The 18,843-nt window shown below is 44.3% G+C and overlaps 1 protein-coding gene across 1 annotated transcript in view; it reads left to right on the top strand.

The window, feature by feature from the left end:
- Positions 1–5,204: 5,204 nt before the first annotated feature.
- The window catches only part of LOC103358522 (transmembrane protein 132C), a 269,564-nt gene continuing 255,925 nt past the window's right edge, over positions 5,205–18,843 (top strand). The window contains exon 1 of the mRNA XM_008283522.1: positions 5,205–5,286. Within this exon, the coding sequence (XP_008281744.1) occupies positions 5,205–5,286 (82 nt within the window). The remainder of the gene's footprint in view (positions 5,287–18,843) is intronic.

The raw sequence follows: 18,843 nt of genomic DNA, 5'->3' as shown, positions 1-18,843 counted from the left end.
AGTATCACTCCACCTTTGTTATACGGCTGAGGTTTTGGAGAGCGGCCATGATAGTATGACATCCCATTAACATCTGCTAAGATATCGCAGAATGCAGTTGGCCAAGTCCACAAAGAGCAGCGGAGCCCGGAGCCCCGGCAGCACCACGGGTCAACTGATCGCGTAGCCCGTCTACAAAGAAAACAAGTCCACCGGAGCTCACAGTGCAAATCAATTTGGGAGTTATTTTGGAGTGAGTCATTGTTCCCTGTTGCACCGCTACACCGGATCTCAGAGTTCCCTCACCTACCAAATCCCACCTTAACCTCTGCCTGGCCCGATCCAGAGACACTGCAGCACAAACTGCTGAAAACCTTAATGAAAGGGCCAGAACACACCATGTATTGCAGCTTTGCTGTGTATGGAGCTGACCGGTGAAAGTATCCACGCTGACCCCTGTCCACTGCTGAAAGCACCTACAATGGGAACACGAACATCAGAACTGGTGAAGCCATCAAAGAAGGTGGCCTTGTCTGCTGAATCGAGTTTTCTTTTACATCATGTGGGCAGCCAGGTGCAGGGTGCTGTTTACCTGGAGAAGAGACAGCAGCAGGATGGGAAGCAGCCGAGCCAGTGGAGGCGCCGCGGTGCTCTGGGCAATGTTCAGCTGGAAGACCTTGGAACCTGGCGTTCACGGGGATGTTGTTTTGACTTCTACACCTGACCTAAGCCTTGCTGCAGACCAGGCACGCCATGACAGCTGCACTCCCTGATGGCCTCCCAGCAGGACAATGCACCCAGAGCGGCTGAAGGAACATGATAAGGAGCCCCAAATCCCATCCTGATCCAGCAGGATGTGCAAGAACAAACTGGATCCACAGAGGTTCCACCCCACAACTCACATGACCTCAGTTCAAGGCCGTACAAGACACCACAAGAGTTCCCACAAGTCAGAGGTGTTCTGGCAGCATGAGGGGGAGCTACACAGCATTAGCAGAGTGGTTTTAATGTTGTGGCTTTGCGACCTCAGATAAACAACGCTGTGAAACTGTGTCATCATGTGAGATGCTCATTGGGCTCAGTCTCTCCCACCACACCTACAGACTTGCTTCTGGTGGGTCACTACGCTATACGACTAGGATAAAAGTCAAACCGGGCCCGAGTCTCCTGGTAGATCTTCTGCGTCTGTACAATCCCGACTTCTGGCACGTCTAGCCTGGCAGATCCCACGTGTGAGTGTGAAGCAAAGCTTTGCCGAGAAAGAGCATCTGCTGCCTTTAAACTCTTCTTGGAGCAGGGCAGACAATTCTATCAAACCCGGGTTGTGTTTTTTTTTTTTTTTTTTTGGAAAGGTTTGTGAGTCAGTGATGTAGAAAGATGGTTCTCAATCTTTCTGGTTCAGGGCCCCCCCCCGGCTTTGACCCCTTCTGTTGTCAAGAAAAATGAACATTTCTGCAGTTATTCTCTTTGAGCTCCAAAGAGGTTAAACTTGTTCTGATCCGAGCGGTGAGAAACGGAGAGATGACCAGCATCACCTGAGGGTGGGCAGCAGACTGACAGCGATAGGAGAGGGCTTCCTGCACTTGTTGTGATGTCGGAGGAAGGTGAGAAGTAAAAAAGTTGTTTTTCTCCCGCAGTCTGTCTTTTTTCTTTTTGTTCTGTTGGATCCCATCTTTTCCTTCCCGCTGCTGTCCGTAGTCGAACCTGCTGTCTAATCTCTCTTAATGTTTGCAATCATTTTGCTGCGATGAGGATTTAAAAGAAATCATAAATCACCAAAGATGTCTGGCTGTGAATAACTTGGACGCTATTTTGAATGAATTACTGTCAATGAATTTAAAGTAAGGAGGGGAATTATGCCGACACCACTTTTGATTTTTAATTTTGCAAATCAGTTTTGCGCGTCCTGAGGAAGGCGAGGTGTGTAGCTGGTTCTGAAAAGCGTTTAGTTGTTGCTTCCTCTGCTTATGTTTATCCGCAAGCATCAGGGTGTCTTCACTGCTCGCACATCTCCGGATTTAATGATTAGCTGCCCAGAATAATGATCGTATACTGTAGCACTGACGTGTATATGTGGCTAGACTTTCACTTCAGTTCTCACAAAGCCCTTTAAGTGATATAAATTCTCTCCTACCTGTCAACAGGCCTTTAAACAGACTTCAAAATGAGAGCAACACTTTTGAATAGCTTCTCTCGGGAGTTGAGACAAAGTGAGAAGTCCGACAAGCATTGCAGGAAAAAGTGGGACTTCTATAATTAAGGAATTTGGCTGCGTGGGACTCATCCCAACTGAAAGTAGAACGGGTCAGCGCCTGTGGTCAGCTTTTCCGTTGGATATGCACAAGCAGCCACGGACGCCGAGAACCAGCTTCCGAGATCACATCCCTCCTCGTTTGTGGCGTAACTTCCATCGCAGGTCGCATTTGAAGAGTTACGCTCTGAAGTGACAACACAATCTTAGTGATGAATGCCTTCCTTTTTGTGATATAATGGATATTTGCTGCCTCTGGGCTTCCTCTAAGAGTGACAAGTAAAAACACCATTACAGGGGAAGAGAGGAATAATAGTTTGCTATCAGATTGCGCCATTTATTTATGTCTTCAGCAAATGGGGTGCATTTTTTAAAAACTTTTTGGGGCTCATACAGTTTAAAATGTTCAGTGTTTGCATGAGCCAGCTTTCAATATTTGTACAAGCTGAGTTTCTACACTGAATAATGCTTCTGTTTTTTTGTCACTATGGAGAATCATCTGCAATTCTTTTTTATTCAATTTTTCCAGTGGGGCCCTCTTTGGTATACAGACGCTGCATTTGTACAAATATTACTTCTTTTTTTTTTTTTTTTTTACCGCACGCTTGCTGAACTAATGCCTTGCTTCAGCTGCGGCTCCCCAAGAGGAATAGTGCAGTTAAAAAAGATCTTTCAAGCTTAAGTCACGGGGAATACTGCTGGCTGGCTGGCTGGCTGGCTGAGGGGGAGAAGTCATTGAGCGAAATTAGAATAATATTTTAAAATGCACCGATTTGGTTCTGCTCCATAACGTGGACGGATGACCGGTGGCCTAGACGTTGTGACGAGGGGGGAGGCCAGAAAAATGTGTGTTGGTGGGAAAGGAAAAAAGGAGCATCCAGTTCACATGGTGGAGTCAGAGGGAGAAGTTCAGAGGACTGATGGAGGAACAGAGATACAATCACTGGCAATCACATGACTGCTAATTACAGACACGTTCAGGATGCATGTATAGGAGCATGTTCATGTGTTGGATGCCCCCCCATCACACATCACATGGTGGTCTCTTCTTTAAACTTGACACTAGGGGGGGCTGGTGCTCCTTCCTAGCCTTCCAGGGCCATGGAGTTGGACAGACAGGGAGGGAGGCAGAGATGCTCACGTATCTCCATCTCCGGAAATCCTCCCATCCCTCGGCTGATTTGCAATTCAATAAGTCACAATGTCATATCTTTAGCTTTTACACATTTAGCTGACAAAGGGAACCAGGCATGCTGCCGTATGAAATATGGTCTCGGACTTAAAGAAGACCTTAATGTTCTCTCTCTCTCTCTTCTGATTGGCTGAAGGGCCCCAACATACACAAACACGCACAAACACGCACATACAGACACGCAGGTCCCATCAATAGAGAGTGAATGAGCTTTATTACAAGGTGCTTTGTGGATCACGTTTTGCAGTTTGCGCGAGCTGCCCACGCGCGTGTGTGTGTGTGTGCGTGCATGTGCGCGCGTGCTCGTGCCAAGTTGGCGTCTATCGATTACAGAGAGAACAGGTGTAGCGTGTGTCTTTGGATGAATAATGCAGAGAGAGGCTTTGAAAGGATAAACAACACGCGGACGCGCACGCGCACGCGCCACCAACACCGACAGCACATGGAAGGAGAAGCAGGGCCCGTCTTATGGGATGTATATTCTTATTTTAAAGTTTTCCTTTTCTTTCAGTCTCTCCTGCATCAGAGCCTCTGGAGCACATTCCTGCTTCCTCAGATGATATATAATGTTGTTTTTAAGTTATTGCCTCATTTTTGTGCGTATTTTAGTGTTTTATTCTCTGTTTTATTAACAAAAAATACACCCAGGAGTTATTTCTTCAGGGTCTCTCCGGTGCATTCCTCCATAATGAGTAATGAGCCTAATCAAAAGTGAGCCATACAGGCCCTAAAGAAGTCTTCAGCTATAAAAAGGAGCGAGAAATATCTAAATAAAGTCCTATACACTCCATTGGTTGCTGAAATGTCACTCAAACCCCCCAAATCCCGCCCCTCATCCCGCACCCTCACCCTCCTCTGGCCCTCCTCCTCCTCCTCCTCTTCCTCTCCCCTCTTTTTCCTCCTCCTCCTCCTCTTCTGCCGGCTGGTGGAAGCGTCAGACCTCCTCCTCTGTCCTCACCTCTCCTCCTCCCTCCATCCCGCGGACGAGTGTACACAGACTCTCAAGTTGAGCTCAGACGCGCACACGCCGAAACAGCAAAGAGGAGGACAGTCGGAGGATAGACTAGAGGGGAGGATAAGGAGGAAAAGAGAAGGAGAGCGGACGCGGAGCTGCTGCCGGGGCGCGCAGGAATTTTGGATTTTATTTACCACTCGAGCCTTAAGTGTAGTTTTGTTGGCTATTTTTTTTTTTCTCCTCTTTTCTTTTCGCTCCAAATCGCCCATGAAGTGGACTTTTAAATTCGTTTGCGGATGGAGAGAGAAGTTCTGGTGACACTGACGATCTGTTTCAACTTTGGCAGAAGGACAGAGACAGTGAGGCTTCCTCAGCTTTCACCGTCCCGTTTGGATAAATAAACCAGAGGAGCGCACCGGTTGGAGAAGAACGGGGGAAAAAACGGGTTCATTCATCGGTTTTGGCTTGAAGGAGAGACACGGCACAGAGTTGTTTTTTGGGGAAGGGAGGATTTTTAAAAAAGGAGAAGAAGACGCCAGCCTGCACCGGAATTGCCCATCGGGGTTTTCTTTTTTATCACTGACTCCAGAAAGGATTTATAGTTTACTCCAAAACCCTCGTCTGCTGCGCGGTGTCTTCGGTCAGGCGCAGCGGGAGCGCAGTTTGGTCAAAATGAGATTATTGATGGCACGGATGCGATAGTGATCTGTCTGTTCGGGGGGAAAAGGAAAACGCTTAAAAAAAAAAAATTGAAGATCCAGTTTTAGTCCGTTTTGTGAACAGTCCCGGAGGTGTTTTTTTTTTTTTTTGTTAAACCGACAGGAGGGATGGAGACGGTCGGGAGAAGAGGGGGCGCGCCGCTGGGATGTCTCCTCTGGAAGACGCTGCTTCTTCTTTTCCTGTGGAAAGGTAAGAGAGGCGAAAAACTTGTTGCCAGCTTGAGGTTCTGGCGTTTCAGATGCTGTGGGCTTGAAATCCGGAATACCACATGCATATTTTTCTCTGTTTTATTCTCTTTGCAACGAGAAACCTTGTGGGGAAACTCAACTTCTGCCTTGTGCATCGCGTTGCATGAGTTATTGGTAATAAAATGTTCCCCTGGTTGGATTTGGCACGTTGGTGCGCTTTGGAGAGGGGTGTCAGAAACCCATCTGTCACAGAGAGGATCTCAAAACTTAGTTCACCACATCTCTCCATCCTGCAAGAGAGAAAAAAACAATAAGCAGCATTCATCACTCCAAAGTGTCAGACTGGTGCAAGTTGTGAGGAGTGACATTAGATTGTCTGTGTGATCAGAGGCTGGAGGTGTTGGCAACACTTCAACACTCTGCTCTGGAAACTGAAATGAAATAACTTTCCTTCTTTATGAGAACAAATCCCAAAATTTGATGGAATAGCCAACAATCACACTGACACCTCCTGTATGTGTGTGGAATAATAAGCAAGCGACTGAGCCGAAGCATCAAATGACAGATGCGTCCAAACTGGTGCCATCTGAGACACGCGAACCCCGGCTAGTCGGAGGCTGACTGGCTCGTGTGCCAGTTCGAGGTCTCTGAGAGGACCAGGGAGGTGATAGCAGAGCGGATCCCAAACAAATGTTCACTTTTCTTATTTTTAAATTGAGAGCAAAATAAAATAAAATAAAATAAAATATATATACAACCTCTGGGATATAACCTCTTGTGCGCACTTGCAGTCAGGTGGTTTAGAGATGTGTGTCAGCTGTAGGAGGCGATCTGAAGGATTTTCTTAATGATATGAGGTCCTTTAAATCCAGAGAAGATCAGCTGCCCATCTTAGAATTTACTAGAATGACAGTGAAGTGACACAAAACGACGTGTAATTGCCTCAGTCGTTAGAAACTGTGTTTAAATTGGAACAAGACTCTTTGTTTGGCTCAAAATTGCACAAAAAGAGGCGAGAGGTCAAAATCTCTCCATTATCCGGGTTAAAGGAAGAGCTGACTTCTGGAGAGAACTCTTTAAAAGGCTTTCATGAGGACCTGAGGAATTATAAAAACACAGATTAAGCGCTCATATGAGCCTAATTGAAGCTACAGAGGAGTGTTTCTTATTTGTGCACGTTGCTGCTCAAGAGCACTAAAACAGGGCTGAGACATTCAGAATGCAGGTCGGGTAACACCACCACCACCACCACCCACTTACTCCAAGGAGAGAGAGAGAGAGAGAGAGAGAAAACACCCCGAAGAAACGGCATATAAGATAAAGAAGGCTGACGGATATTTTGGTGATGCCTTTTGAAGCGCTCCGAGCGCGTTTGTTACGCCTCCGTTTTCCGCACAAATGACAGCCCTTTGGCTTTACTATCACATCCCCCCGTGAGTGTCTCCTGTCTGTGTGCGCGGTTGCAGGGCCCGTGTGTGCGTGTTTTTTAATCAGCTCCCGATCACTCACGGCCCACTGAGCAGTTAACAGTCGCTGCGTTGTGCGCTCCCGAGCGCGGCGGTGGCGGCCGTGGTGGTGGTTCGCGGTCGCGGCGCACAACGACGCGCAGACTGGAGACGGCGAGTCGGGGTGACGCGCCGGAAAACAGCTGTGGCCGGCAAAAAATGGCTGAGCAAAGGCTGAAACCGTCCAAACATTCCCTCTCTGGCTCTCCTCGCGTAACCTTCTCCCCTCTTATCGGCTGTTTTGTTTTTCTTTTTTCGAATGAAATACAAAATCCTGAATGTTTCCTCCTGTCCAGGGACTGTCTGTACCTTGTGTCTGACAGTGCATACTGCTCTTTGACTGCATGTTTAGTAGCTCCCTTGGTGGCGAGGATAGCCAGTAGTATATCTCTTTTCTTGTTCCCTTTCAGTCTCTTAGTCAAACACACACACACACACACACACACACACACACACACACACACCCATGCAGGGCCGGTCCAATCCAACTTGGCTGAGGTTAAACAGTTTTTATTGGACACTGGGGAACTCTGGCTCTAATGGTGTAATGGCCACCTAAGGCTGTTTAAAAAACCAAAACACCAGCCTTCCCCTTTCTCCTAATCTCCCCCTCTCTCTCTCTCTCGGTCTTTCTCCTCGATCTCTCTCCCTCTGTCCTGTTGTGCATTTCCAGATTCGGCACATCCTGCACCCTCAGTGCAGGTGCTCATTTGTTGGTGCATTGCTTTATGCATTTACAGTAGGTGTACGTCTGTGCTCTCGATTAGTCACAGAGGCCCCTGAGTCACCTGCATTTGTGTGCGTGCTGCTGCCTGTCATACTGTAGCTGTCATCTGTACTTAAGGATTTTCCACCCCCAGATTTGACTCCAACCACAGAAAGCAACACCTTTTAAAACATTTTCTGCTCGGTTGTTTCTCCCTTTTTTTTTTTGGGAGGCACTGCACGTCACAGCAGCTCTAATAAAAGAGTCACTTATTGGACTTTTTGTCACCCTCCTCGCCCTCCCCGTCGCATATTTGTGTCACTCTCATGAGCCTGAGTGGCATTTTGTATTTTCGTGTCACTCAGTTTCGGTGTAATTGCATCATTCTGTTATTTCATCATCCAGGTCGTCTCCAGGATGTCATTGTGGGTTTGTTCAGAAGCCAGGCATCAGAGAGACGCCTGCTCAGAGGCAAACTGTTAGTGTGGTCTTAAAGGTTCAGAGGCTGAACAGTCGCAGGGCGTCGTGGCTGGGTTCTGTCATCTCGGCAGGAGGAATTCCCTGTACGCCGTCGTGCCGTCGAATATGTGGGGTGTTTGCAGGTTAGCCATTTCAGCTGCAAGAGGCATTAATGGTTCGACTAAACTGGCTTCTAAGTTCTCTGGTTTCTGGTGGGTTGAGCTGAGGAAAGAAAATCCATTTTTAATACCAGCATCAATTTGTAATGTTCAGTAAATTATCAGAGTGTTCCCTCGTTTTCTTTGACTCACTCCTCCTGCAGGGGCGGCACATGTACGTCCATAAGCTGTATGATTCGGCCGCCGCTGCTGCTGCCCTCAGCTTGCTGATTGACATTTCAGCTCCTATTGATTTGCTGCAGACATAATGTGTCAGACGGTTGTAAAAATTCAGAAAAATAAGTCGTCGCAACGGAGAAGTGCCAAAGATACAGATGTATAATTTGTCCACCCGGAGAAGACTGGCAAGTTTATTTTTAAGCTGTAAAATGTCAGCCTCTACAGTTTAGAAAAAACAAAAAAAAGAGAACAGAGAAATAAACAAGAGCTCCTCATGTAGGAAGAAAAATATTCAATAAATGTTGGCCGGTATACTGTACACAGTCACTGCAGCTTTTAAAATTCTCAAATGCCAACATCTGTATGGCCTCAGGGATCTTTTACTAATACATATAATAATAATAAAGCCCACTAGTATATATTATCTATACTAATTAAGCATCTCCAGGGAAAACACTTGCTTCTAATTGGCTGAGGATTGGAGTCATGTTTAACAGATTACCTCCGTCGCTCGTTTCAACCCTCTCCTGCTTTTCTGTATTAAACGTGTTCACTTTAACGGATGACGGCAAACTCTGCCTTTTCAGCCGCTGGAACAGGCGTGTGGCGGCGATTCTACCTCATGTGTCAAAGCCTGACTGTGTGTGCGTGTGTGTGTGTGTGTGTGTGTGTGTGTGTGTGTGTGTGTGTGTGTGTTGCTCGAGTGCGTTTTGCACTACGCTGTTAACCTGTAGCAGAATGTCAGCACTATGCACCATTACTCATGCAATACAGAGCATTAATAATTACTGACAGAAAATCACTGACACACACACACACACACACACACACCTACACACACACACACACACACACATTGGTCGTCTCTCACCCGGTCCTCTCTATATGCTGCTCTCTCTCTCTTTCTCCTTCCTGCTTTCTTTGTGTCTCATTGTTGGTTTCATTCACCGACTGACTGACTCATTGAAGCGCACACTTGCACACGTACGCAGCACATTCGAACACACACACAGGCTGCTTATTCTCTGAGAAATAAGTAAGCGAGAGGATTGTGAATTGGACGAGGGACATTTTCAGAGATGGAAAATGTGAACTTTTAACATTTACTCATGAATGCAGGAGGGGGGATGATGTGATGGAGGAGGGCGGCGTGAGCGTGTGGCCGCTAAACACCATGTTGTTAGAAAATCATACCCCTTCAGCGTGAGCCTTTTTCCTTCTGTTTCACACACACACACACACGTGCACACACACACACTCACACGTGCACACGAGGCTTTTTGTCATGGCGACGGTGAGAGGGCAGAGCACAGAGAGGGAGACGGAGATGCAGCAGAGAAGGTCACAGAGACACCGAAAAACCCAAAGTGGGTGTACTAGAAGAAATGGACATGAGACGCTCTCCACTCTGTGCCTGTTTTTTTTTTTTTTCCTTTCCTTCTTCTTCTTTTCTTCCACTGGTCATGAAATTTCACTTTTTCCTGTATTGATTTTTGTGTGTCTTGTATGTTCCGGCGTGAATGCAAGGTCACCTGTTGGGGGGAAAGTAGACGAGAAAAACTCTCCCGTCTTTCAAAAAACTATCGAACCGATCAATCGAACTTTATTTGTGCGGCACCTTTAGTGCAGGTTGGAGCGATTTGTGGTGCTTTGCAGACGAATGCTTGATAGAAGCTAGTGCAGGACTGCAGGTAAATGGTGCAGGTGTGGTCGACTGAAAACATGCAGACAGTCTTCACTGGATCACGAGCAGAGCTGCAGCTAGTGATCGCTTTCAGTGTTGATTTATCTGCTGATTATTTCCTAGATTAATCAGTTTGTTTTTTAGTCTATGGGATTTCTAAAAATGCTCATAATTGTTGCTCAGTGTTTCCTAAAGACCATTATTATTATTGTTATTATTATTATTATTATTGTTATTTTTATTATTATTATTATTATTCAGTTTACTGTCACAGATGCCAGAAAATATTTAAAGGAAAATAGTTGGACTCAAATGTCTTTTTTTTTTCTCCTAAAAATTGCTTCAACTAACTCATCAATTATCAAAATAGTTGGTGATTCATTTAGAAATTGACAACTAATCGATTAATCGTTGCTCTTTCGACAGCCAGTATGGAGGTTTAATTTCCCTTTTTTTGAAAACTATCTTTGCAGAAACCAACAAACATCTTTTAAAAAAAATAAAAAAAAGTAAAATGTCACACATAACCTGCAAATGTGCTTTCCAACGTTTTATTTATTCATTGTTTAGTTTCCTGACTCGTCAGCAGAGCCGTGTCACTACCATCTACATTTTTTTTTTATCATTTGTGAATATATATATCTTCTATTTCCGTGAGCCAATAATGTCCAACAGCACATTAAAACAATAGACAGATTTTTGCCAGCTGGCAGGTTTAAGGGTAGTTCATCTTGTCATTTTTCCAGTGCGAATAGAAAACACAACGGCAGTTTAAGTGTATATGCAGCGTTCTTTAAGCCCTTTTCTTGTGTCGAACCCTTTTCTATTAGCATTTGTTTAGCATAAAATCCTCAATGGAAAGCGTTGGTTTGCTGCTAGATTGGTCTAAAGTACACTCGGACACACACCCCAAAATATACAGTGTTTAATAGAAAGCCGATGACGGGGAGCAGGATTGGCTCTCGTTGTCATACGGCGACCAACTCGTCTTGTCATCACTCAGAGGAAGGGGAAGCGACAGAGACGGGGAGATGGAAGACAGTGACACAGAGGCAGAGTGAGATTTTATCTTCCCTTGAGAGTGTATTCATCCTCTGTCACTTCTTCTCTATCAGTAAACTCATCTAGGAGGATACTGTTTGCCGGAGGAGTGGATATATTTACACGCTGGTGAACGTGCATCCGGCATTTTTTATTTTCTCTCTCTGTGTGTGATGTACACACGACAGACGCAGCAGAAGAATGTGTTAATAGAGAGCGGGTGGGTAATTATATATCGCAATGTTGCAGCCAAACTATAGGGGCCTTGAATGTGAAGTCAAAAATAACTTCCTGTTTTCTGCAGTAGCTCAAAACCTGATTATCTGCGTGTGCATTAGTTGTTCGGCTGACGATTGTACGGGGAACAATAAAGCTAGTGATGCTAATTAGTGTATGATGTCATGGCTTAAGGGGGAATTCTTACTTCATTTAACAGTTCGTTCATTTACATGTGCATTTACATTTCTATTATTAGTGTCTAGACATTCTATAGCATTAGAGAGCCAGCAGGTTAATCTGCTTTCCGGTATATTCAGCTCTGCTCTTTATCTTCGGAGGCATTACAAGTCCTTTGGACCCCGGATATAATTAAGAGTCAGTAGCAGAAATGACTGTTTGATTTGCTAATATATGAATGTAAATGAGCAGTAAACGCTGTTCGACGTTGAGACTGATGAAGGCCGGAGCTCTGGCTCATTTTTTTTTAATCCTACAAACCCTTAATGGAGCCAAGAGGGGGGTCTTCAAACCTGCTCCAATTCAGCCAGGAACAGTGAGTTCAAGTGCTTTGTGCTTCTGGGTTTGAGAGACTCATAGTGAGCGGCGCACTTTCAGGCAGAGGATGTTTTATTATGTGGCCGATTGAGGGAATCATTCATTTAGAATTTAGTTTCGCGTTTGCTTGAAATGAAGTCAACGTTTCTGAGGCATGATCAAAAAATCCTGGGACTGTTTGTGTCATGGCTGTAACATCTGTGAGGAGTCACTGGTACAAGTCAGGACACCAGGTGGCTTTATCAACAGCAGGATCTGTGTTGGTGTGGCCACTGGTAGGTGCTAGTTTCTCAGCCCACTGAGAAGAAAACTCTGTGTCCGTCAGCAGCCCGTCACCGGCGATACGAGTTGGGTCTGCGGCTACCACGAACAGAACAAACAACATCTATCACAGCAACAAAACCGGAAGAGGTTCATCAGGTCAGGAGCACATTCTGCAGGAGTTCTGCAGTAACGGAGGACCTTCAGTACAAATGACCCGAGCTGTGGCGCCTGGTCGTGGCACGGTGATTACATGCAGATTTTTTTGGCCAAACCAACACGATTGTCGCTCCCCACCTGCCCTATTCATTAGATTTGGCGTCCTCTTCCTCGTCCCTGAAATGAAAGTGTTTCCATGTTGACACTGTTTCAGAGACTCAGCGCTCGATGCAGACGATGCTCGACATGTTTGCATAACGGCGCTTCCAGGGAGCTCTGCATCGCCGTATCAGGACCGTCTGGGAGTTTAAGTCCGGTCCCGTTTCTGATCGTGTAAGTTTGCGATGGGGACTCGTACAGCTGCGATGTGACCAGTAGACTGAATTCTGTCTTTTGTGTGTTTTAAAGAAACAAGTTCACTTCATCAGTCGTGCTTGTCGGACGCCTGAACAGCTTCTGAAACCTTCGTCTCACCACAACTTCTGCGACTTCAGACCGAGCTGGTCCGCGTCCAAACATTTCTGTAACTTAATTCAGGGACTGGCCAGCTGTGCGGTGCTGAGAAAAGAGCCAAGGTTACGCTCCCCGTTCTTGATTACACAACTTTTTCTGCCAGTTCAACAACCAAACACAAAACATCGACTGCCGTCCAGAAGAGGCCGTCTGAAAAAACAGCTGCTTTCCCCGCATTTAAATGACGGCGGCCTCGCCCCCCGTCTGCAGCGCCACGGCCAGATTTTCACTCCTGCTCTCAGCGTTTGGAAGCGCTTTTGCCTTCCGATGATGTTGGACAACATTTGGTCCATTCTGGTTGTTTTCCAGTGCGACCCGGGCCGCATGCTTTTAATGCGATGACTCACACAAAACAACAGAGTTTCAGAGGAAGTCGTGTGAAACATGAAACAAAAGAGAGACGCAAAAGTGAAAATCCTGCATTTGGCAGATTGACATTTTCAGAGGTTTAGATGCTGTTAGATGATCTTAAAAAGCCGCTCCGTCTCTGGCCTTTAAGGCTCGACTCAGGATTTGGGTAAAGGTTGAGGTTTAGCGCCGATAAAGAGAGAGTCTTATCATTGAGGGTCCATTTAAGGGAAGCGCAGTGAGGGAGTGTGTGTTTTCTGTGTTTTGAAGTTTCTGCGCTGATATTCTACATCTGTGTTCGTCACCTAAAGTTTCCCAACCCATTCCCCTGATGTTCTTTTTTTGTTGTTAGTTTCAGATGTCTGATCTGTAAATTCAACCCTGGACAGTTTATCCTCATTAGTATTTCCTGCTCGGCTGTTTACATTTTTCTGCTATTAATAGAATCCACAAGCTAAAAGTCAACTGATTAGTCTGAACAGTTGTGAATAGTCCAAGTCAAGCCCGTGTCTGAGCGAGCCAGCACTTCTGTGTGCGCTCCGTGACCATGAGACGGCGTGAGTTTCAAAGGCCTGTCGAGGGGTTTAAGGGTCCCGCTAATGAGCAAGTCATTTTCCCTCAGATTAGCATGAATAGCCAGACTAATTTTGTGCGTGCGCGCCCGTGTGCACGCACCCGTTTGTGTGTGCGGCAGCCGGGTGGGTCCAGAAGTCATGTCTTGGGGTTTAAGGTTGAGCTAATCAGCAGCACATTTCCCCCCGCATTAGCTTCACTTGGCTGATTAGCTGCACACTGTGTGCGAGAGCGCGAGCGGCTGATCATTATCACCGCGACACAGTGACTCAGAGGAAACGAACAATGGATTAACATTAGCTTTCATTTTTCTCATTGAATGTTGATTGAATGTAATTTATCGGTGTGATGTGTGCTAATGTGCACACGCGTGTGTGTTTGGGGCTGCGGAACTAAAACCGGGCGGCTTTTGAATTTGTGTTCTGAAATCAAAGGTTTATTAAAGAAGGATATGAAGACACCAGGTACAACATATAAATCCTGCATAGGTTGTGTATGAAACATGGATGGAGGAGGAGTGAAGCTGCTGTGAGGTGTGTTAAACTTGCATTCCTTCTAGCAGCCACCAGGGGGCGACTCATCATGAGGTCAGACTGTATAGACGTCTATGAGATGATGACCGCACTTCTCCCTTGATCTGCTGCCTCAGTCAATGTTCTGGTGATGAGTTCATGGTCTCATTAGCTGGTTTGAAGACATTTTGAACGTTTGTTTTGTAAATTATGATCCCTTTTGAATAAAATAGACGATAAAGCATCATTTAGTTATCAGTCAGATTCACCGCTTGCTTGTAATTTCTGATTTCACAAGACAAAGACGGTGATTTAGGTGGTCAAGAAATCAGTGCAATCCATCAGAGTGTGTAAAATACGACCATTTTCAGCTGATATGTCATGAAAGGTCATGAAAATAATGAAAATACATGTGCTGATGATCTAAACTGTGTTCTGCAGTACTATTTATGTCGTATTGTGTCTCTCTCCTTGTTTTTTAGGTATTTGATAAGCTGGATATGACGAGACATGCATTTTAATTACATCCTTAAACAGTTTTTAATTGATTTTTGGAGAAACTTTGCTGTTATTATGATATAAATTGATATGAAACTGGGTGAGAAGAGTTTATTCATACTGCATGCTTTTATTTTCATGTTAAAAAAACCAAAGATATGGAATCACTTCTTACCCATTAACATCTGTCATTAGTATGTAATCTGTACAAAACACTAATTAGCTATAAAACCAAGTGTTCTTTATTTATTTTTCTCAAATGCTTTACCCGTGACTTTCTCTCAATCCCTTATTTTTCCATTTAACAAAAAGTTTGGAGTCTCTAAACGTCGCCTGAACGCGAGCAGCAGCGTTTAGCTTAGTTTTCTTTTTCTTTAACTTTCCGCCACCCAGTCAGCTAATCCCATCGCTCACTCTCGGAGCATTCTGTCAATTTTTAAAAGATTTCTCCTTTGCCTCTGCATCCGGTATTAATCCCAGGCTGATTTCCAATTTGTTTTTCCTCATCAAAGCGCTGATGTTTCGCCGGCGGTCCGCTGCCTTTGCTGACTCTTTTGATGGCTAATAGTTTATTTATGTTCTTTCATCACAACATTATTTTCCTGACAAACATCTGAGAAGCAATAACAGGGGTTTAATGGGCCAGCACTTAGCACACACACCAGAGGAGGCGACACGTTTCTTCGTTGCTCTTTCCCCATTTCTTTTTTTTCTTGCCTTCTGTTTCTTATCGGGGCGACGCGGTGACATTTTTTGCGCATTTAATCATTTCCATACGGTCATCAATCACTCTAACGCCTTATCTCTCCGGCTCTTTCTGTCTCTTTCTGCACCTATCTCAGATTTCTCTCCTCCTTTTGTCACATTCTTCTTCCTCTACTTTCCCTCTTACGCTGCATTTTCTGTCCTATTCTCTCCTCCTTATCTTTCTCACTCTGTTTCTTGCCATCATGTCTTAGACACCATCTCCCCTCTTCCTGTTTCTTTTTTTTTCTCCCATCCTCATCGTTTTCACTTTTTTTCCCTCCTCCTTGTTTTTCCTCTCGCCGTCTCCCGTCAACATTTTCCCATGTGTCGCCCTCTTTCCCTCCCTGCCTCTCCGACTCCATCCCTCGCTCTCTGAGCAGCTCTTAACCAGTCCTTTGAGAGTGTGTGAGCTGCTCGGCCTAAATGATTTTCTATTACCGCCGCCTGTTAGCAGTGCTCCATTTGATCAAGCTAATGAAATTGAAAATTTTCATCTAAGCCAAATTGATTTCAAACCTGAAACCACACGCGGACAAAAAAAAGAAAGAAAGAAAAAAGAAAAGAAGCGAGAAAGCAAGAGCATTGTGTTAGTGGAGCGCGACATTCACTTTAGACGCACACAGAAATCAATTAGCCTGTCTATCGTTTTCCTCTTGTCCTTGGGAGACAGAGAAACCTAAAAGCCTCGTCTGCAACTGTGTGATCGCGTACTTGAGGCCGTGTACAGTTTGTTGTGTTGGCAGACAGGTTTGTACAGATATCTGTATTTAAAGAAGAAGCAGCGATATTCAGGATTTCTGTGTTGAAGTTACGGAGCAACAAACCAGGAGAGCTGCAGAGATCCTCACAGCTTCCTTGTTCGCTTTTGCTCTTCCTAACCAGATACTTACTTCAGAAGCCATTTGATCAAAACCTACAACAGCCAAACATGGATCTAAAGTGGAGGGATTAGTTTAGTGAACTACAGCCATGGACACAAATTAAGATTGTTGAGCCATTTTTGGTGCCATGCTTGATTTTGGACCAAGTTGGAGCGACTCCATTGCTGTCTGGGGCCTGGGCTGCTTCAGGCAGAGATAAAAATCAGTCTGGTTTCTGTGGTGCTTAAGGATTCTTTTACTTACTTTTACTTTGATTATTTTCAAACCTAATTTGAAGCTGGAAAACTGTCAGCATCTCATCATAATAGCAGCAAAACCCTGTCCTTAAACAGTGAGCAGGTAGTGAAATAGTTTCAGTGAAGCTTCACAGATCAATGACAGCTTCAACGCTGTCTCCTAGAAATGATGTTCCCACCAACCCTGGGACGGGCACAGATTACGTTCCTAGTTATAGCTGTAAAGAAAACACTTCTAAAAACATAATTGAGAATTTAGCTTGGCTGCATGTGAACATACGTTTGGGGAGACGGATCTATTTCTATACAACTAATTGTTTTTTTTAAATAAAACACAGAGCAAGAGCCACATTTCTGAGTCATTAGACTGTGTTCACACCAGAGACTGTGGCTTCCATCTGTGGTCGAGTTTAGGCAAAAGCACATCGGTTGAAGTTACAGAAAAACTGTGGTTGTGATTAAATGGAAGTGAACATGCAGCCCACAGCAGGTTTAAGACGCTGCAGTGGCTGCAAATGAATATTGTGCTGCAAGACTGGATATTTTGGCTCAAGAAAAAGGTTGTTGGTGGACATATTACTGGTGCTTTTAGGATCCATGCTGTGTTTTCTACCTGGGAAGAAGGTGAAGAACATTTACTACATTTACTCGACTCCTTTCTGAGCAATCTATTTATGTCAGTTCCCTGTTTAAGTTTTTTATATTAAGGTATCTATACAGAAGTCAGTAACCATCCGTACTACCTGAAAGGTGGCAAAGCATCATTGGCCAAGTCGACTTCTTTTACTTTTTTTTAAACAGCCGTCTTCATGAAATTTGGAAAAAACACTATTTTGACTTCTTTGTCTGTAAATATTCACAGCAAGGAAATGGAAAAATAAATCTTTTATTTATTCGGTTTCCCAGTTATATCCAATGAATGAATGATTTATTTATTTTTCTTTGGGTTTCAATGCTTTGTAGCCTTGTAATCTGTCTTGTCAGCTCGGGGCTTAGAATGGAATATAAAAATTTTTGCCTTTATACGGTGCCAGGAGCTCATTTTCCTGATTGAATCCACTGTGGAAGAAAAATAAACAAAAGCAGGAAGATGACCAGTCATTTAAAATAAACCTCCGTTCTGGGCCGATGTGAGGCTCATTCAAAAATGACGTAAATGATAAAAAAAATAAAGTCACTCAGAGAATAATAACAGAAAGTTTTGCTGCTGTGCGGTATCTGTAACCTACAGAAGTCATAAACTGTCTGCTGACCTGAGACGAGTCTCGACAGTCGGCTCTTCATCACAACGTAAAGTGTCTCAGCTGGCGACGATGCAAAGACAATCAGAGGTGGGACTAATCAAGGACAATCAAAGTCGTATTACTTATTATATGTAAAGCATATGATAAAAAATACTGATGCAGACCTTATGCCGGTTGCATAATTCTGCCCCTCAGGTCATCATCAGCTCCAAACAGAGCATCCACACATAAAGACGCTTCGGCTTTAAAACAGCTGCACACGAGCAGTTTGTTGGCTTTTTCATCTCCTGTTGAATTTTTACCCACCGTGGGCTCGTTTTTCACTTTTCACAAGACACCTGCATCTCTATGGAAGCAGCACAGCCACAGATAGGAGTAGGAAGATCTGCTCTCTGTCCAGTTTTACAAAATTATAGTGCAAAAAAAAATATTAAAAAAGAATGAAAGTTGAATTTCTTTGATACCTGATCATTAAAAATCCCAGAATCAACATCATTCTAAGCGCCTACAGGTGATCCCAATATTAGAGAAACAAAGAGAAAAATGGAGACTCTGCATACTGTATATTACTACTTAGATTTTTAATTTAGTCCAATAACTGTCTGCTAAACACTTCCTGCAGTTCAGCCCAGTCTTCCTGAAAAGTCACAGCATTTTTGTGACTCTCGCTCACAGCCGAGTCATTGATAGCATCACATTTGCAATGAGAGGTGCAGAAATTTTAGATTTTTACAGAATGTGGTTAAAACAAGAACTTTATTTTTGGAGAGTTTATAAACGAGACAAGTAGAAAAACAATCAAGACGTCTGATGCGGTGGTTTAAGGTTCGTTGGAAATCTGAAAATCAGATTGTGTAGTTCAAGGCTCTGATACACAGGCTAGATTTGGCTTTTTAGATCAGATAATACACCTTTCACACTGAGAACTTTTAGGATTTTGCCAGAATTTACAGAAGTTAGAACCCTTAGTCATCCTGGCAAAACAAACTGAAGGTGTAAAAAAAAAAAAAAAAGAAAGAAAGAAGGGTGTAAAGGAAGTGCCAAAGAAGCACAATGAGCTCCAAAGATAGAATTAAACA

The sequence above is a fragment of the Stegastes partitus genome, unplaced genomic scaffold (assembly GCF_000690725.1).
Source record: "Stegastes partitus isolate 25-593 unplaced genomic scaffold, Stegastes_partitus-1.0.2 Scaffold317, whole genome shotgun sequence".
Lineage (NCBI taxonomy): Eukaryota > Metazoa > Chordata > Actinopteri > Pomacentridae > Stegastes > Stegastes partitus.
This window is presented reverse-complemented; position numbering and strand designations above follow the sequence as displayed.